The sequence below is a fragment of the Hypanus sabinus genome, chromosome 9, assembly GCF_030144855.1.
Source record: "Hypanus sabinus isolate sHypSab1 chromosome 9, sHypSab1.hap1, whole genome shotgun sequence".
NCBI lineage: Eukaryota > Metazoa > Chordata > Chondrichthyes > Myliobatiformes > Dasyatidae > Hypanus > Hypanus sabinus.
Window position 1 is genome coordinate 67426356 of NC_082714.1, and position 21821 is coordinate 67448176.

At 41.4% G+C, this 21821-nt stretch overlaps 1 protein-coding gene across 4 annotated transcripts in view; it reads right to left on the reverse strand.

The window, feature by feature from the left end:
- srebf1 (sterol regulatory element binding transcription factor 1) overlaps positions 1-21821 on the reverse strand; it is an 87293-nt gene that overhangs the window by 43251 nt on the left and 22221 nt on the right. For 3 of the 4 annotated variants that reach the window (XM_059979832.1, XM_059979833.1, XM_059979834.1), the window contains exons 4-11: positions 21163-21318; positions 16788-17006; positions 14143-14257; positions 13137-13321; positions 11614-11812; positions 6463-6644; positions 2995-3256; positions 1276-1442 (exon numbers count right to left, since the gene is read on the reverse strand). In XM_059979832.1, coding sequence (XP_059835815.1) covers positions 1276-1442; positions 2995-3256; positions 6463-6644; positions 11614-11812; positions 13137-13321; positions 14143-14257; positions 16788-17006; positions 21163-21318 — 1485 coding nt within the window. Of the gene's footprint in view, positions 1-1275; positions 1443-2994; positions 3257-6462; positions 6645-11613; positions 11813-13136; positions 13322-14142; positions 14258-16787; positions 17007-18486; positions 18573-21162; positions 21319-21821 lie in introns of all 4 variants that reach the window. The other variant, XM_059979835.1, reaches the window with a different exon arrangement.

A 21821-nucleotide genomic window follows, 5' to 3' on the forward strand; every position in this document is an offset into this window, starting at 1 on the left:
CAGCTGGTGTGGTATACTGCGTCTGGTGCTCCCGGTGTGGCCTTTTGTATATTGGTGAGACTCGACACAGACTGGGAGACCGTTTCACTGAACACCAGAGAAAGCAGGATCTCCCAGTGGCTACACATTTTAATTCCACATCCCATTCCCATTCTGATATGTCTATCCATGGCCTCCTCTACTGTCACGATGAAGCCACACAGGTTGGAGGAACAACACCTTATATTCCGGCTGGGTAGCCTCCAACCTGATGGCATGAACATTGACTTCCGTTAATGCCCCTCCTCTCCTTCTTAACCCATCCCTGATATATTTAGTTTTCTCCTCCCTCCTCTTTTTTCCCCTCTCTCTCTGCCCATCACTCTGCCTGGTCTCCATCTCCCTCTGGTGATCCCCCCCACCTTTCTTTCTCCCTGGGTCTCCTATCCCATGATCCTTTCCCTTCTCCAGCTCTGTATCCCTTTCGCCAATCACCTTTCCAGCTCTTAGCTTCACCCCCCCCCAGTCTTTTCCTATCATTTCGCATTTCCCCCTCCCACTCAAATTTCTTACTATCTTTTCTTTCAGTTAGTCCTAACGAAGGGTCCCAGCCCAAAACATCGACAGTGCTTCTTCCTATAGATGCTGCCTGGCCTGCTGTGTTCCACCAGCATTTTGTGTGTTTTGCTTGAGTTTCCAGCATCTTCAGATTTCCTCGTGTTTTCTTTCTTGATCGCCTGTCCTTACTCACCTTCTAATTACATTCCTCCAGATAAATCTTTTGTAATTAACCCTCCTTTAGCCTACAGATTCTGCTGGTCTTCACCCCATCAGACTTGTCCTTTGATTTATCTACTTCCTTTTTTTCCTGAGTTACTAACTGATTTAATAAGGTTGAAAACTCATCAGCTTGAAACTTCGACTCTTTCTCCCTCCACTAATGTTGTCTGGCCTGCTGAGTATCTTCTGCATTTTCTTCCTTTATTGTTCATATGCAAGTTTTAGCAGAGTTAAAAGTTTCATGGTGGAGAGGCTTCAAATCTGCTAAAACTTGCATATGAACAATAAAGGAAGAGAATGCAGAGGATACTAACATTAATAGAGGGAGAAATTTGCTGCATCCCAAGTGCATGCATGTATACACACACACAGAATGCATTTTTTGCAAACATCGACAAAAAACCAAAAACTGTGATTGATTTGTTTTATTTATGACAGGGTGTGGCACAGACCAGCCAATTCACTATCCTCAACAAACAGTATTAGGGAACACACGAATATCTTGATGTTACTTACAGTCAGGAAATGGAGTCTCCTGTGCAGACTGATTTTAACGCGAATCGCTGCTGCCACATATATCTCTGCCATGGTAGCAACGGAGATGGCATTTCCAGCACATTCAGCAAGGTTTACTGCACTCAATGCCATGTTAATTGCAGATAGGTAGCTGCCACCCAATTTGCCTAAGTTACAAAAGAAGATAGCTATTAACAACAAATCCACACATGAATAAGATAATGCATGGAAAATCTTTAAAATACCGGTTAAAAGAAAAACGACATCCTTTAGATCACCTCTATCCCTTCTTAATGCAAGAAGATGTTATATAAAAGTAAATATGGTGTGCAACTTAATTTTTTTTCCTAACAACTCATTTGTTTCACAACAAAGGGAGAACTGCTTCAATCAAAATGCTCTCCAACTCGTAACTTTTATATTTATTACTTTTTCTTCATGTTTAACATTTCAAACTGGAATACGTAACATATCAGGGTCATTGGGAAAGAACACATGAAGCAAGGAGCAGGAGGTTACTGCTCTCAAGTCTGCACTGCTTGTCAGTATAATCAAGCCTGTTCTATTGTATGTTAGCCTCAACTTTTCTTTAGTGCCAATTCCCCACAATCCTCAATCTTTCAAATGCTTAATTATCTCCACCTTAAATACACTCCAGTGAAACTCTACTATCTAAGCAATTTGCTAAAGGAAATGTCAATTCTAGAGCAGTATTGTTACCTGTCATGCTTCTAAATGACAATGATGAGAGCATCAATCAACAGTTAGTCCTGCCAACAGACTAGAACCATACATTCACATTCTCAAAAAAATGGAGCTAGCAATTTGAACCTTATTTGTTCCCTATATCTACAATTGTTTACAGTAACAGTAAGGAAGCTTCCAGGCACTGAGGGAGTTGAAAGCTGGATTAAATCCTACTTTTCAAGTAAACTAATAAAGATGCGTAGTGCATAAAATTTCCACTAGTTTTCTTGCCAACCTTCCATTATCTTGCTTGCTGCTTTTGGGACCGGGTGTACAGTCTGGCTGGGTGCAATCTTCATTACCACAGCAACCACGTTTCAGAAATAATCTACTAAGGAGCACAAAACATTATAGAAATGCTATTTTCTTCTTTTATCTACAAACTCAAAACTTGTTCCATCTAAAACTGACTTTCATGTTCTGGCAAATGCCACAGCAGTAAGAAACCAGCTTTATTGAGGCCAGCTGTGCTAGAGGTGGTATTCTATCTAAAGGATCATTAAACCCACCATTGCCTGGGTCTAACTCTTGTGTAATACCAGTTCCACTGATGGCTGAACCAGTTTCCTCTCAACATCATTCAGCATCTTCCGCATCGATTCAGCATACAGTGAACTGGCTATCAATTCTACCTTTCTTTTGTTCCTCTGAACCATGGACCACAGTTGGCTGTCAGACTAATTTCAAAATCTTCTGTGAACTATTCGGATGCAAAACGGCATTTGTCGTTTACTGCACATTCCATATTAGTAGAATCAACACACACAAAATGCTGAAGTTACTCAGGTCAAGCAGCATCTACGGAGAAAAGAGAAAAGGACAGATGAACGGGCTTGGCCTGAAGTAGTGACTGTTCCTTTTCACCCCGATGGGTTCGTCCAGCATTTTGTGTGTGTTAATCTAGATTTCCAGCATCTGCAGTCTCTCTGGTGCCTCAATATTGATCCTTTCAATTTTGTATAGATCACATACCTGTCATGTGAAGTTGCTGCAGCTTGTGATAGACCAGAGCAGCCTCCCGAGTGCACTTCTTCATGTCATCCTTCAGCTCTTGGTTCTGCCAGAAGCCTCCCGCCTGTGCAGCAAACCAGCGCCCTATCCACAGTCGCTGCAGGATGTGCCGGATGATGTTCCACATCAGGCTGCAGGCAAAATCTAAATTGGAAGTTGGCAGGGGGCGCCCCAGCGCTTTCAAACAAACCCAGAGGTTCTGGGAAGCCTGTGGAAAATCCCCCTGATGAAAATATCATTTGTTAGGTTTTTTTCAGAGATTTCAAAGTTCCACTGATCTTTTTGAACAAAAAAATTGCTGCTTTTTTCCATTTGCAACTGAAACTACAACATTCTGGTTGGCATGTAGTGGTCTATGTCAGAGGCAGATGCATTAGACTTTTAAGAGATGTTTAGATAGATACGTGATAAATGTGAGGAAGATGGAAGGATATGGCTATTGTGTAGGCAGACAAGATTCGTTTAGTTGGCCATTTGATTACTAATTGAAGAGCCTGATGTTGTGCTGTACTGGTCTATATTCTACATAAATCAAACAAGACAGTGTGCTACAGGGTAGCCTGATCACAGTAACTATCAGCAGGCTAGTTTACATCATGGACTGACTAGACTCGTGTTTTTCTCTCTACCTCTGAGCACCAGCCTGCCTCAGAATATGGAACTCCAAGCTGTATTTGGGTTTGGAAATCAAGCTGATTTTCCCTCTTTGGTCCAGGACTGCTGAAGTCCACTGTTGCTATCTAGAGGTATCTCTGACTGATCTACATAAAGTTTGGCTCACCAAGATAAGCTGTAACTAAATATATACTTAAAACGAAGATCAAATTATGTTGTATTTTACAGAAGGACAAATAGCATGAATTATATTGAAAAGGTCAGTAAGATAACTACTTGACTGTAGGTAAATTTGTTACTTGACATTGTGGGCCAAAGGGCTTGGCTAAGTTCCAACACCTTCCTTCAATGCCATAAAGTACTATGAAAAGTAATGAGATGCTGCCTGAACTGCTGAATGTTTCTGAATTTTCTGCATGTTGGAATATCGAATACCTGGGCCTTCCATCAAATTGACAAAGAATATGAAACTGCTAAGTCTTAATACACTAACACATGGGAACATATAACAAAGATTTTAAGTATATTATTGATTTTGACTTCATTAATTAATCACAGGTTTCAACTTAGTTCCAGTGAATAGGAAGGCACTAATTTTAAGCAAAAACAGAACAAAAAGAGAGGAAAGACATCACTGTCTTCCATTTCTGGGAATAATGCAGAAGGTGCAGGATTGGTTGATTCCAAAGAGGAAGAAAGATCCTAAGGGGAGTGAGGGGCGGCCATGGCTGACGAGGGAAGTAAAGGGCAGTATAAAAATAAAAGAGAAGTATAACATAGCAAAGATGAGCAGGAAACCGGAGGACTGGGAAGCTTTCAAAGAGCAACAGAAGATAACAAAAAAGGCAATACGCCAAGAAAAAAATGAGGTATGAAGGTAAACTAGCCAAGTATATAAAGGAGGATAGTAAAAGTTTCTTTAGGTATGTGAATAGCAAAAAAATAGTTAAGACCAAAATTGGGCCATTGAAGGCAGAAACGGGTGAATTTATTATGGGGAACAAGGAAATGGCAGATGAGTTGAACAGGTACTTTGGATCTGTCTTCACTAGGGAAGACGCAAACAATCTCCCAGATGTAATAGTGGCCAAAGAAACTAGGGTAAAGGATGAACTGAAGGAAATTTATATTAGGCAAGAAACGGTGTTGGATAGACTATTGAGTCTGAAGGCTGTTAAGTCCCCGGGACCTGATGGGTCTGCATCCCAGGGTGCTTAAAGAGGTGGCTCTAGAAATCAGGGACACATTGGTAATCATTTTCCAATGTTCTATAGATTCAGGAACAGTTCCTGCTGATTGGAGGGTGGCTAATGTTGTCCCACTTTTCAAGAAAGGAGGGAGAGAGAAAACAGGGAATTATAGACCGGTTAGCCTTACGTCAGTGGTGGGAAAGATGCTGGAGTCAATTATAAAAGAGGAAATTACGACACATTTGGATAGCAGTAGAAGGACCAGTCTGAGTCAGCATGGATTTATGAAGGGAAAATCATGCTTGACTAATCTTCTGGAGTTTTTTGAGGATGTATTTATGAAAATGGACAAGGGAGAGCCAGTGGATGTAGTGTACCTGGACTCCCAGAAAGCTTTTGATAAAGTCCCACATAGATTAGTGGGCAAAATTAGGGCACATGATATTGGGGGCAGAGTACTGACATGGACTGAAAATAGGCTGGCTGACAGGAAACAAAGAGTAGTGATTAACTGGTCCCTTTCGGAATGGCAGGCTGTGACCAGTGGGGTGCTGCAAGGAACCAGCAAGGTTCGGTGCTGGGACCACAGCTGTTTACAATATACATTAATGATTTAGATGAAGGGATTAAAAGAAACATTAGCAAATTTGCTGATGATACAAAGCTGGGTGGCAGTGTGAAATGTCAGGAGGATGTTATGAGAATGCAGGATGACTTGGACAGGTTGGGTGAGTGGGCAAATGTATGGCAGATGCAGTTTAATGTGGATAAATGTGAGATTATCCACTTTGGTGGCAAGAACAGGAAGGCAGATTACTATCTAAATGGAGTCAAGTTAGGAAAAGGGGAAGTACAACGAGATCTAGGTGTTCTTGTACATTAGTCAATGAAAGCAAGCATACAGGTACAGCAGGCAGTGAAGAAAGCTAATGGCATGCTGGCTTTTATAACAAGAGGAATTGAGTATAGGAGTAAAGAGGTCCTTCTGCAGCTGTACAGGGCCCTGGAGTATTGTGCACAGTTTTGGTCTCCAAATTTGAGGAAGGACATTCTTGCTATTGAGGGAGTGCAGCATAGGTTCACAAGGTTAATTCCCAGAATGGCGGGACTGTCATATGTTGAAAGATTGGAGCGACTAGGCTTGTATACACTGGAATTTAGAAGGATGAGAGGGGATCTGATTGAAATATATAAGATTATTAAGGGATTGGACACACTGGAAGCAGGAAGCATGTTCCCGCTGATGGGTGAGCCCAGAACTAGAGGCCACAGTTTAAGAATAAGGGGTAGGCCATTTAGAACAGATGTGGAAAAACATTTTCAGCCAGAGAGTGGTGGATATGTGGAATGCTCTGCCCCAGAAGGCAGTGGAGGCCAAGTCTCCGGATGCATTCAAGAGAGTTATATAGAGCTCTTATAGATAGCGGGGTCATGGGATATGGGGAGAGGGCAGGAACGGGGTACTGATTGTGTATGATCAGCCATGATCACAGTGAATGGCGGTGCTGGCTAGAAGGGCCGAATGGCCTACTCCTGCACCTACTGTCCATTGTCCATTGTCCATGGCAAGTTATCCTTGCAGGTTTAGACCAGTATTTGCTTAGCCAAAATGAATCATCCTTACCCTTGCCAGATCCAGATCAGCCTGCTTGCGGTGCCTCCAAAAGAGGACAGATGATTCAGAGTGCAGCCGAGTGACTGGCTCACCGTATACAAAAATCTTAATGAATACGATCAGGACAATTATTCCATTAATCAACCAGAGGACCAGTGTTGGCCACACCCAGGGCAACCAACTGGAAGAGGCTAGTGGAAAAAACATAACCAAGTTTTATTTACTCGACTGATCGAGTTGTTGATCAAACAATAACAGAATATTGTGGAACAAAACAAGGATCACTGAGCCACCAAAACATCTACCTCAGCACATTCTCACTTGGATCAATCTACCCAGGAATCCGCACAATTACTCCCAAAAACTTCCAGAACTAGAACTGGAGAACTATCATCCATCCTCACCATTTGACATACAAGTAGCAGAGAAAGCACCGTTAGACATTTGTTAATTAAATGAGGTCAGCCTAACTAAATAAACCACTGGTTTGAGCTAAACTGCAAATACCGCACAAATAATCAGCCTTTTCATATTCTCACTGTCATTCTTTCAACTTTCTACAAGGAAATAGTGCACATCTCAATTAAACATTGACAAACTTGCAAAGGACAAATACACAAAATATATTAATAGAAAATGGTGATGAAATGTCACTGAGCTGAAGAGTATAAAATTAAAACTAATAGAGAGACCAAACAAATCCATCACTTTCTAACACTAATAACAGTTGGGCTTTTATTTTTTAATTAAAAAATAACACATTGATGTTGAGCTTTAAAATATTCTGCTCCATGGACAGAAGAGATAATACTGGTGCAGGCTTAAATTATGCTCTGAGTCCCTCCCAATCTCTATTTCATTCAGGAGTTTATTCTGAACTACTCAATGTGCCTGTTCCGTTTTTGTTCATTTTTTTATGTGGGTGGAAGGACCTGGGGGTCGATGAGCCAGTTTTGTTCATCTTTTTGTGCTAGGAGTGGGTTTTGGGGGGGAGGGGTCGACTTGCATGTACTGTTTTGTGTTTTTTTTATGCAGGAGGAAGGATGATGGTTACCCAGAGAAGAGAATTTCAAGTTGTACACTTTGGTGATAAAAGAACCTTTGAACAGGAATTACAGAAACATTAGAGGGCGACATTATCCATAAATCGCAAGTCACTGCAAGGGGACAGTGAACAGGAAGAGCAAATCTCTCAGCTCTAGGCTACTGGCCTAACATGAAGCAGCATATAAACAGGCCACTCAAACTAATACATCAAGTCTGTGTTTTTGTTTCAAATCACTTTTCACCTCACATCATATAAATTTTATTCCAAAATACAAGGGGTGATTGATAAGTTTGTGGCCTAAGGTAGAAGGAGTCAATTTTAGAAAACCTAGCACATTTATTTTTCAACATAGTCCCCTCCTACATTTACACACTTAGTCCAGTGGTCGTGTAGCATACGGATCTTGGACCTCCAGCAAGTGTCCACAGGAGGGGTGGTTGATCAGTTTGTGACCTAAGGTAGAAGGAGATGAGTTATTATCTTCAAACTTTCTGCCTAATCACTTAGAGTTGAACAGCACGTGCATGTAACGAGAGTACATAACTCATCTCCTTCTACCTTAGGAACCTATCAAACACCACTCATAATGCATGTTGAGTTAAAACCACACTTTTAAAATGTCTAGTTTAATACTGTTGCTGGGTTCAGAGTTAAGTGCCAGTCAGCTGAAAATATCTCCTTTACAGTATTCATCAGAGGCTCAGGAAGTTGTCTCACCTTCACCCTCTCAAAAGCAATGAGGGAAAGGCAATAAATATTGGTGTTGCTGGCTGATGCCTTGAAGGGTGAACAGATAAAATAACTGTAATGTTTCAACTGCTCCAGTCAGTTTAGCCTTTAGTGTATCGAATGTTGCAAGACTTACTCTGTTCACAACATGTCTGAGATGGAAAAATGATTTTGAAAAATCATGTTTTTCCCACATTCATATATAGACTTCCTTCCTTTCTGACAGTGACTATTTAAATTCAAAGTGGATGAAAAATGGCAGTTGGTGTAGTATATAATATAATCAATGGCAAGACGCTTCTGCACTGTCAAACTGAGTTTCTTTTAAAAGAAAGTTTCTCACTGTTGTTCAAAGGACTTCTTCCCACACCCTTATCCCAAATTTAGTCAAACTAAATATACCCTCCCTTCCATTTCCAACCCATTGCCATTTACAAGAGCACACAACTCCAGCTCTCAAAATACTGGAGATTACTCAAAGCTAAAATTGATTTCTATTGGACAAAGTGATGCTGCTGACTGTAAATAGAGCCACAACAGACTGTGGATGCCTTCAGATAACCAACTGTCCTCCAACACCTCTGTTGGCAGGAAGTCTATCTAGAAACACTCAATAATTCCACCCCCGCTGTCCGAAAGTACAGCCTTCCTATGAAACCTTTCGTAGCCTGAAATGGCGTAAAGTGAAGAGCAATTACCATTAATTTATATGGGAAAAAATTTTGAGCATTGCCAGACCTTAAAGACAACCTACCAAATCATACCAAATACCACATAAAACCTAAAATAACACTAACATCTCGTAAAAGCAGGAATATGACAAATACACAGCCTATATAAATTAGAAATAATGTATGTACAGTACAGTTTCACTTACCAGAATGGGGAAGACAGTGAGCACACTGGAAGCTTCATGCATTTTTCTATCATACAGTTCTTTGTAGGCACTGAAAACATCCTGCAAACCTGCCCTAAACTTACGTGTCCTTTCACAATTAAAGTCATACTTTTCTGCAATCATTGCAGCACTGTCAATCGTAGCAAAAGTCTCATGCAGTTCAAAGCAATGGCGGTTTTCTGCTGAGAGCAAAACAAACGCTGAACTCTATTTTTGCTTTTCACCTTTTTTTCGTAAAAGTGAAGTGGCGAAAAGCCAACTTTCGAAAAGCGGGGATACCTGTATCTGACTTTTGATCAAATACCTTGCACACCTGGCTATATCCAGCTATCTGCTTGCTTCTGGTTGCAATGCAACCTCAACCAGATGTTATTTCAATACTGGCACACTAATCATTTTGGTTTACTTCCCAAATAAAAAATAAATTCTCAGATGCATTTACCTCTGCAACAGAATCTAATATCTTTTCTCATTAATTCAAAATAAGTGGTGTTACTCCAAATGGGGTTTTACTGTTCCCTCACCCTGCACCTCTCATTTCTACCTCTTACCCAAGATCCAAAAACCTGCTTATCCAGGTAGACACATTGTTTCTGTACCATTGATCTTGTATCTGCATACCACAACTCAGTTTTAACCACCAACTCCTCCCTGGTTCAGTTGCTTCCTATCTACATCCGTGACACTTCACATGCTCTTGATCTTTTCAATGATTTCAAGCTCCCTGGTCCCTATCATTTTATTTTCACTATGGATGTCCAGTCCCTATACACCTTCATCCCCACCAGGAAGGCATCAAAGCTCTCCATTCCTTTCTGGACACCAGACGTAACCAGTTCCCCTCCACCACCAGTCCCCTCTCACTTCCTTCAAACAAAAGGTGTATTCATGGACAGTCGCATGGGTCCCAGCTATGCCTGCCTGTTTGCTGGCTACGTGCAACAGTCCATATTGCTCCCCAACTTTTCCCTAGCTACATCGACAATTGCATTGGTGCCGCTTCCTGCACCCAGTCGACTTCATCAACTTTCCCCCCAACTTCAACCCTGTCCTCAAATTTACCTGGTCCATTTCCACACCTCCCTCCCTCTCGATCCCTCCGTCTCTAACTCCAGAGTCAGTTTATCCACCGATGTCTATTATAAACCAACGGACTCTCATAGCTACCTCGTTCCACCCAGTTATTTGTAAAAACACCACCCCCTTCCCTCAATTCCTCCCTCTCTGCCACATACGCACTCAGGATGAAGATTTTCATTCTAGAACGAAGGAGATATCCTCTTTCTTCAAAGAAAGGGGCTTCCCTTGCTCCACCATCAATGCTGCCCTCAATCACATCGCTTCCATTTTGCACGTCTGCTCTTACCCCAAACTCCACGACCCCACGAGGGATAGGGTTTCTCTTGTCCTCACCTACCATCCCACCAGCCTCCACGCCCTGTACATAATTCTCTGTAACTTCTGCTATCTCCAGCGGGATCCCACCACCAAGCACACCTTTCCCTCCTCCTGACTTTCTGCTCCCTGCAGGGATCGTTCCCTACACCGTTCATTCCTCCCCACTGATCCTCCTGGCACTCATCCTTGCAAATGGAACAAGTGGTACACCTGACCCGACACCTCCTCCCTCACTGCTGTTCAGGGCCACAAACAGTCCTTCCAGATGAGGTGACGTTTCACCTGTGAGTCTATTGGGGTTATCTAATGTATCCGGTGTTCCTGGTGTGGCCTCCAGTATATTGGCGAGACCTGACACACATTGGGAAGCTCTTCACCGAGCACCTACACTCCACCTGCAAGAAAAAGCAGGATCTCCCAGTGGCCACCCATTTTAATTCCACTTCCCATTCCTATTCCGACACATCAGTCCATAGTCTCCTCTACTGCTGCGATGAGGCCACACTCAGCTTGGAGGAACACCACATTCTGTCTGGGTAGCCTCCAATCTGATAGTATAAACATTGCTCTCTCAAACTTCTGGTAATGCCCCTCCCCTCACCATCCCATTTTCCTCTCTCACCTCAACTCCTTACCTGCCTATCATCTTCCTCTGGCACTCCTTCCCCTTTTCTTTCTTCCATAGCCTTCTGTCCTCTGCTATCAGATTCCCCCTTCTCCAACCCTGTACCTGTTTCATCAATCAATTTCCCAGCTCTTTACTTTACACCCTACCCTTCTGGTTTCACCTATCACCTTGTGGTTCTTCCTCCCTTCCCCCCATTTTCTTACCCTGACACCTCATCTTTTTTTCCAGCCCTGAAGAAGGGTCTTGGCCTGATTGTACTCTTACCATAGATGCTACCTGGCCTGCTGAGTTCCTCCAGTATTTTGTGTGTATTATTTTTATTGTGCTCTCTCGTTTTTGGCTCGTGTGGGGATTCAGTGAGGCTGGATATTTTCTGGCAGTTTGCAAATCTACACAGATAAGGTAAATAAGAATAGACCTGTACACGTGTTTATTATTTCATTTTGATCAAACACCTACCTTCTACAGAAAATCCCAGCGTGCTTCTGCCTGGTCCATGATATTCTCCACTCTCTGCCAGCCTGATGTCCGATTCACCCATCAATGATGCCAGAGGGTTAAAGGAGAGGCAAAGGAAGACAAAGGTACAAAGTACCATCCTAGATCGATCCAACATGCCAGCACTAGTTGGCAGTGTCTGCTCTTGTTTAACTGACATCTAGAAGTCAACATAATTCACCATTGGTCAAATACACAATCAGATTAATCTTTGCGTTTTTGCACTTTCAAAACTATCATATAGCAAAGTACAGAGTGAATTTATTTTCTGGTTTTACACATGCCTTGTAGCTCACAGTATCATAAATTTTATTGCAACCTTTATAACCACCAATATAAAATGGTATCCAATCTCCCAAATGATAGCAAGTAACTTCACCTTTCACTGGATCAGTGAATAACCTTATTCAAAAATTTAAAAAATGTATTTTGCAACTTTATTTTTTAAAAAATCATTCTTCAAACTGTTCCCAAATGAAGTAATCAAAATATCTATGTGATTCACTTTGAACAGAGCTCCAACCAGTTCCCTTCCACCCAACTATTTTTTCTGGCTGAATCTGTTGAAAATCTTCTTCCAATTCCACTTCTCCAGATCAAAGATGTAGTTATGGGAATGTGTGTGGGTCCAAGCTGTGCTTAACTTTGTGTGCAGATTTCCACCCTTCACATGGTCTAGCTGACTGTTCCCTCTCACTAACTCAGGGTCAAGCCAACCAGAATCATCCACGACAAGCCTGCAGATTCCCACAGCTATCACAACCAAATTTGCACCCACTGTTTTCTATATAGGCAATACAAGCTCAAGCCCCTCCAAAAGTACTGAGATCACAGCCCGCCTCAAGGCTAAATGTTACCACTGAACTAAGGTTTGTTTGGCAAATGAAATGGCATAGAGTTTGAACTTTACTATGGGTTCAACTTTCAATTATGATAGGATCACAAATGAATTTTCGTTGAATATTTACATTACCCAGTGACCGCATAGATTTACTGTGGGTACTCCAGCGTCATTCCACATTTCAAAGACATACAAGTTAATAGGTTAATTGCTCATATGAATGTAATTGGGTTGTGTGGGCTTGTGTGCCAGAAGGGCCTGCTACTGTGTTAGAGATACAGTAACTGAATTGGACTTATTGTCACTGGCATACATCGTGGAATTTGCCGCCGCTAAACAACAAACTTCACAACATACAGTATGTCAGCCTGATTCTGAATCTCCAAATAAATTGCCAAAATGGGAATTTAGCTGTTATGCTCTTCAATTAAACAGCCTGCAGACATCACTAGCCAGATGAACATAAAAAACAGTAATTCAATGACCAATGCATCAAAAGCAAAGGGCAACAGTGAAACAAATCCAGCAAGCTGTTGGGGAGGAAACAGTGTTAAAACAAATAGACAGCAAAGAAGACAGGAACATTAATCGTGTAAGTCTTGTTTGGACTGAGAACATGAAGTTAATATAGCCGTTTAAATACCTTGGTATCATCAAAAATTGAGCTGTCTGTCTCAGAATCACTGCTGCTGACAGAAAATGGGCTATTTTGAGGTGGTGAACCAGCATCAGATGGTGGTGGGCTAAGCAGATCAGGTTCCTGCTTGAATCCATTTGTTACTGTATCCTGACTCATTCCCGTGGAAGCCACTATTTCTTTCAGAGACTCTGAAATTGGACAAAAAGCTATTAATGAGATCCACTCTCATAGCGAAAGTAGCATCTGCTAATTCAAAATTACAATTTCATAAATATTTATCCTTCAGATTCAGAACAGAAAAAATGAAGAATGATGATATTGGAACTGAGATATCACCAACCCATTCATCTTAAACTCTGCAGCTTCATGGATTCTTCATCTTACATTTCTCTAAGTTTACATAGCATCTGTCATTATAAATGTAGCCGTAAGTTAGATCAGGATATAAAAATTAGGACACATCCAGTTATGTCAGTGTTTAATCTATTCAAAACGGCCAACTTTACACCCAGATTGCCAAACTACCTTGAATATTGTTCAATACCTGGTAATCTGTACTCAACTCTGCCAATCTATGCAGTTAAGAAATATTTTCCAATCAAAATCCAAGTTATAGCATTTCACAAAATAACTATTTAGTTTTCTGTAGTTCTTTGGAGTTTTCCCCCACAAAATAGGCATGCTAAGTTTTCTGAACAACTTTACAACAGAGTGGAAAAACAATGCAGAACGATTCACAAGCAAACCCTCCTGTGCCTTGAGAGTTGGTGGGGAGAGGAGAGATTACCTAGGCATGTGAAGTGTGATAGGGCATCAGGCATCTCTCTTTTTCTCTCTCTCAAAACACACAGACGCAATATAAAGTGCCTCACTGGCATGCATGAGTATTAGACCACAGCAAACAAACAACTGCATTTACATCCTAATAGGATGTACAGGAAATTGCCAAAGATTCTGGTTTCACCATTTCTGATCAGTGAAATGTGTGTACAACACACAGAGCACTTACGGTTCTTCTGGGCTGCCACTCTTAATAGCATGTTCTCTTGTTTCAACTTCTGATTAGCTTGTTGTAAGAAGTGAATATAATCAATAGCTTTCCTCAGTATTGCTGATTTGTTCAACTGTTAAGGTAAAGAAGGATAACAGAAAAGGTTTTAAAAGATTTCACATTCAGGTTTACAAAATGGCAGCACACTGGAGCTCTTGGCTTTATCAACCCGAGTGCCATCCTGACCCCCAAACCTGTCTGTGTGGAGTCTGCAGTCACCTGAGTGGAATTCCAACCTCCAATGCTGTCTGTGTGGAGTTTGCAGTAACCCGAATGCCATCCTGACCCCAATGTTGTCTGTGTGGAGTTCGCATCTTCTCCCTGTTATAGGTTGGGTTTCCTGTGTCCTCCCACATCCTGAAGATGTGCTGGCAGATGAACTGTTAACAGCAAATTGACCCTAGTGGTGCAGGGTTGCAAGAAAATTGGTGAGGAGTTGATGAGCATGTGAAGGAAATTGGATTACTGTGAAGTGGGGGAAAGAGTCTGATGAGACCCACTTAGAGCTGCTATAGATTCAAGTAATCATTTGGCTCATTCTGGGTCATGAGGAAATAGATAAATTAAACTGGTTGCACCCACTGAACCTGTGCTACAGTTTCTTAGAACAAATGACAGTACTTGTATTGATATCAGGTAAAAAGGTGCCAATTCTAAGCAGCCCATTATGACAATTAGCCTTATTGAAATAAAAAAGCTTGGAGAAAGCATAGACCAACTCTGTGACCTTGATTAAACCACAAGGTGGTAACCAAGTAGTATCTGTGGCCTCATATCTATAAATTTGCTGATGGCTGGCAGAATTTCAGATCATAACGAAAGGGTGTACAGGAGCAAGATACACCAGTTAGTTGAGTGGTGTCACACTAGCAATCTTGAACTCAACATCAGCAAGACCAAAGAGCTGATGATGGACTTCAGGAGGGAAAAGACAAGGGAACACAAACCAATCCTCGTGGAGGGATCAGAAGTGGAGAGAGTGAGCTACTTCAAGTTCCTGGGCGTCAATTTCTCTGAGGACCTAACCTGGACACAACATATCAATGTAGCTATAAAGAAGGCAAGAGAGCGACTTTATTTTATTAGGAGTTTGAGGACATTTGGTTTGTCAACTACAACACTTGAAAACTTCTACAAATGTACAGCGGAAAGCATTCTGACTGACTGCATCACTGGCTGGTATGGGGTATGGGATTGCTGTACAAAATTGAAATAGGTTGCAGAAACTTGTAAAAATTAGTCAGCTCTGTTATGGGTATTAGTCTCCTTCGTATCTAAAGCATCTTCAAGGAGCAGTGCCTTAGGAAGGCGGCATCCATCATCAAGGCTCCCCACCCCCCAGGACATGCCTTCTTCACATGGCTACCGTCAGGAAGGAGGTACAGAAGTCTGAAGGCACACACTCAGCGATTCAGGAACAGCTTCTTCCCTTCTGCGATCCAATTTCCAAATGGACGTTGCACTACCTCACTACTTTTTTATTTCTATTTTTCTGAACTACTTATTTTAACTTAATTATATACTTAATGTAACTTAGTTTTATTTCTCTATCTACTGTGTATGTTCATCAAAATGGCTTCTTTGTTAAAAGTAAAACTGCTTCTTTGTTATGCTAACTGGTGAGGGAGTGCTTTTCTTGCAGAGCACTCTCGAAGATTCTTGAAGATTGTTTGGGTTAAAGTTGCTGATAACGGGGGATTGTATTCATTTGTTAACCAATTGGGTTGGATGTTATTTTCTCTTGTGGATCTGGGAGCTGGGATTGTGTGGTTCTTTTGGGAGTCGGGAAGAGGACGGCGAGGAAGGTGGACGGGTGTGGCATTGATGGTCGATCACCAAGAGTGGTCCCAGGTGCGGGGGTTGTGGAGGTCGGAGAAGAGCGAAGAGTGGTCAGAGGGTTCGATGATTGAACTCCAACGATGTGCACTAATTGACTGAACTCTGATAAGTTTGGCGCCTTTTCTTTATTTTCTTTCCCTTCATATATATTGTGTCGTTATTAAGTTCTAGTAAGATTTATAAAGTGTATTCTGTAAACGTACCTGGTGTGAGTTTGTATTCGCATGTATTTCACAGCATCCACGTATACGGGAGGCGGGGTTCGGCAGGTGGACAAATTTTCCCCTAGACATACACCAGCTGGTATCATGTGTTTCATTGTACTGCTCTACAGGATGTCGGTGATATTAAATCTGATTCTGATTTACAGAGACTGCTTTACATGCCTCCTTCAGTCAGGGCTTGGTGTATGCAGAGTATAGAAAGGGAAAAAAGTGAACTAAAGTTATGACACTATTTTGGTTTGAGAGTAAGTGGCAGTCAGATATCAGGAGCCTCAGGTGGATTAAATATCAGTTAGTGTTGGATACATTGGCTTGTCTTTCCTTTCTAAACAACTAACTCCGTATTGACCTAAGTTCTGATTTAACCAGACCAACCACCATGTTCTAACTTCAAACTCAACACTGAGTATCAATTATCTGGTAAGATAAAAATACACATTTTATCTTTAAAGAAAGTACTTTATTGAAGATTAAAACACATGAAAATCTGATCAGAGCATTTAATTTTAGATTACTGACAAATGCAAATTAGACTCTTACCTTTCCTTCAGTACCAACAACAAGGTCTTTCAGCTCCCCAATCTTGTCGTTAATAGATGACCTGTAACGCTTCTCAATAGCATTATGTGCTGTGCGTTTTTCCCCTTTGTTTGATGCGTTACAGGTTCTGCCGCTTGCAGGTATACGATTGATGGGAAGCTTGTCGGTGTCCACCATCAGAGGCACTGTGGTCAGGATTGTGTTCCCACTGACCAGAGCCTGAAGAATGCAAGTGTAGAATCTAAATCAGTTTGCATTCTCACAATAACAATTTATAATAAATTTGTTACATCAAATCAACCACTACAAAGCTTTTAAGCCATTATTTCATTATGGAACCATTATATTTGATGAAACTTTCAATACAGGTGCCAGGAAGGTTTTCTCCTTCCTAAAGCAGAGCCTCCCCTCTACCCTGAAGTACAACTCATCAACTTCGCATCTCTGCTCTCACCCCCTTCTCCACAACTCCTTGATCTGCACATCTCACGTCTCCAGCCTCTACGTTCAATAAATAAGTCCACAATTACTGCCCGTTTTAAAGATTCCACCACCAAACATCTTTTCTGTTCCTGCTATTTTAACATCTCATAGGCACCATTCCCCTTTTCCACTTCTTGATCCACTCTTCATTCCCACCAATCGTACTCTTCTTGTAGTACTTCCCCATGCAACCATAGATAATGTAACATCTGTGTTTTCACCATTTCCTTTCCCACCATCCAGGGAATCCAGTCTTTCCAGATGAAGCAGTGATGCACTTACAGTACAGTGTACTGCATTCAATGTTCACTGCCTGGTCTCTGCACTGGAGAAACCAAATGCAAACTGAGTGAAAGCTTTGCAAAGCACTTACCTGTACATTCAGTCCACAGAGTGTGTTACCTGACACTTTCATTTGCCATTCAACTCCTGTTCCGATCTGATCTCCAGCACGAGGCCCAGTGAAAGTTTGAGGAACAATACCCCATTCTAACTGAGCACGCTGCAGCTTTCTCCACAACTGTCCCTGTCAGTCCTTCATCTGCGATACCAACTCAGTCTCTGCCTTTTATTCCTTTTTTCTCTCTTTAACTGAAACACAGTTTGATAACCAGCACGTCCTCATGTTCTGCATCTCACAACTCTCACACTGTTTTGCTACTGCAATCACTCTTTAACTCTTTCACTGACCAAATGACCTACAGGGTGCTGCAGGAGTTCACCATCCGTGGGAGGAAACTGCTGACATTTCAGGTCGAAGCCTTCCCCCATCCCCTTTCCAAAACCCACTTACTTACCTTAGTCGCATTTCCTCTCTGGCTCGATCACACACCACTCCACCTCCTATCTGGTACCAAATGTCCTTCACCTCTCCCCTAATGGTTCCCATTCTCACTTTCTTTACATAACTGTTACGTCCGTAGCCCCCTCCTTTGTGAGAATCGCAAGATCACCGGTGGGTTGGGTCAAGGGGCCCAGGAAATGAGAATGGGACGTGCAAAATGCCTCGTTTCCCCAGCGATGTAAAGCTACGGGACATGGCCATTGTCTCCGGAAGACCAAGTTGTGTATTGAGTACTGTACTATTCATTGAAGCCCCTCAGGGGATGACCAGAGTGGGCTGGTTGAGGGATTGCATCATCCCAACCTGATTGACATCGGAGACCCCGTGAGGAAGTATAAAAGAGGGTCTGGGGAACAACCCCTTCAGACGCACCAGAAGAAACGTTAAGCGACCACGTAACAGCAGGAAGTCATCTGAAGGAAGCCACGTGCGTTCGATTCCATGGCTGGAATTGGTGGCTGGAACCAACGGAGAACAGCTTTTAGCTAACAACGGGGAAGCCCGCTCCCGACTCAACAGATTGGCATCATAAAAGACCCAGGCAAGTTAAACTACATCGTTTTTAAACCCAACAACGCTGCAGCTTGAGCAAACTGATAGTGACTGTTATCTTTCCATCGGACAATACATTATCCCCCTAGACAAAGATAGAGCTATTTCTTATTGGTTATTATTATACCCGCGCTTTAGATTTAGTATTGACAACGTATATTATCTGTATGTTTGCATTAATCTTATTTTTGTGCCCTTTATCAATAAATACTTTTAAAAATAGTACCATCAGACTTCAACGGACCTCTCTATCTTTGCTGGTAAGTGACCCAGTTACGGGATTTCGTAACATAACAAATCCAACACTGGTAGCACTTTATCTTCCTGCTTATCTCCCTCCAGTAGCTATCTTCTATCTTCACATTCCCTCCACCCACCCTACTCCAATTGTTTTTCTCTTTCTCTGTTTGCTGTTTATTATTCACCTGCCTGCCTTCCAACTCCATCTCCTTGGTCCAACAATCACCCTATATTCGTTGCCTGTTACTTCCAGTTTCCTCTTTATATTGGCATCTTGCTTCTCCACTCTCAGTCCTAATACAGGTTTCGACCTGAAACATCGACAATTATCTTCCTCCCACAGATGCTACTTAACCTGCTGAGTTCTTCCACACCTTGTTCCCTGCTCGATTCCAGCACCTTCAATCTCTTATGTAGACTACATAACCTAGTTTACAGATTACCCCCTAGTCACCTTTACAGACTATCAGAGACATCCCCCTCCCTATCTTTGATAAACTTATCTCCCGAAGGGTCTCTGTTCTGAAACATTAACTCCATTTCTTTTCCCGAAAAAGCAGCCTAACCTGCTGAGTATTTTCAGCCTTGTCTATTTTTACTTTATAATAAATATGCTCCCGGTTTTTCAAAGTCCCTGATAATTTGGTAAGTGTATGCAGTTGCAGCATACTAATGAAAATGCCAGGCTGAAGCTTAATTTACGAGCTTTGGAGAATCACACTATCATAGTTAAAGCAACTACTGTATCTGTTTACTACAACTAGGCAGCTTTAATTTGTTGAAAGAGGAAAAGGTGCATCAAGGTACCATTCTTTAACTGTTATCTACAACTACTTGCTGATTGCCTGTAAAGCAATTGAATTGAAGAGCTAGCAAAAGTTGCAGAAAAGCTCCGTATATTCAGGTCCAATGTGAAAGCCATCCTGCTATATGGATCCGAAACATGGAGAATCACTAACACCAGCTGCAACGAGATCCAGACCTTTCTCAACAAATGCCTCCGGCAGATCCTCTGCCTCAAGTGGTACGACAGAGTGTCAAACCTAGACCTATGGAAGAGAGCAAACCAAGAGCCCACTGTATTCCAGATAAGGAGGAGGAAGTGGAGATGGGTCGGCCACACCTTGAGGAAGAACCAGTCGAATGTCACTTGACAATCACGCAAATGGAATCCACAAGGGAAGAGAAGAAGAGATCGCCCAAAGCAAACCTGGAGGCGTAGGCTTTTGGATGAACTGAAAGCCGACGGCCAAACTTGGGAGACTGCAAAAACATCTGCTGGAGATCGCAGGAGGTGGAGGACTTTTGCTGAGGTCCTATGCCCCATAAGGAGCGAAAAGGATTAAATGATGATGATGATGAAGTACCTACCTCCTCCAAGTCTTCTCCCTCCCTCAATTTAAAGAGATTTTAATGACTCTTTTGTGACAATTGTTGATTAATAACCTCTACCAGACTCATAGTGACAACTGATGACTAACGTAACTTGTCTGTTTGATTTCCTCTCTCATAGTAGCTTCAATGCTATTTGAGGTCAGGCCAAAGTACCTCAAAAGTGGCAGGAAACGACTGGCCTGTTTTCCAAATTGGTGTTTTTTTTTACATAATAATCAGTTATAACTTGTTGGCATTTGACACAAAATGGGATAAATACTATCGAAACACATTTAAAACCATCAACATTATATTTAAATTTGTGTGATACCTGAATCTAATTGGCCAATTGGCCAAAAAATGCCAATAATTCAAAATGCGCTTTAATTTTGTGGTATAGTGAAATAGGAGTTGTGTTCTGGGTCTAGTAATCAGAACTATAATCCTGATTCACAGCACCAAATCCTAAAACAGCTGAAATCTGAAATGAAAAGTAATTGGCAATAGTGGCCATGAAACAACTGGATTGTTGTAAGAATCCATCTGATACACAAATATACTTGAGAAATTAAATCTAGTTTTACTAGGTCACTCTAATCTAAACTGACATCAGATAGACATTTAAGTACGGAACTCTAACTTCACCATAAAAAGCTCCAACAAGACAATGTTCAACAACAATTGGTGAGGGAGAATAAATACTCCTTTTCCCAATTAGGTATCAGAGAATAAAATGTGTAATTTCTCCTAGGTTAAGAAATCTCTTGGAGCAATAGAATTCAGAAGAGTAATTTCATTATCCTTTATATTGGCAAGATATACTAAATCAAAACCATTATCAATTCTCTCTCAATCACAATGATTATCAATAGTTATACCTACTGGCATTTGCAGGGATGTAGTTTGAATGGGAGTAGTGGCTGTTGACAAAGTTGATACAGCAGACGACTTTACTGATGTCACAACAGTACATCCATCTGGCTTCAAAGCCGTCAAAAGCAATGAGTCAGCTTTAATGAACTGAGGCTGAAAAAGTACCTAGACAAATAAAGATACATTTTCATATTTTGATTTGATCCAGTCAATACTCCGTTCCATTGCAACATTCTATCTGGATTTTCATCAATACACATCTGTCAAACATATTTTAAGAGTAAATAATGAAAACAGAAGTACCATGTTTACTTCTGATCTAGATAACCTATGGCAGAATGAATCAATCCCATCCTTTAAACAAGATACTCAATAGAGAGTCTATGGGTAACGTTGACCATTGTCCATCTTTCTCTCAACCAGGCAATTCTAACATTTTATTTATTTTGCTACATATTACTATAGACCTGACAAGGGAATATTACTTCACATCTTACTGTTAAATTTGATCACATTTCCAATGGCAAACAAAAGGCCAATATTAAGTCTTTAATTTGGATTGACAGTAGACAAAGTGTTCAACAAATAATTCACTGATCAGTTGCACGAAGTCCCTTCTTATCTAAATAGCATTGTGAAAAATTACTCTTTCTAAAGTTGCTGCAATG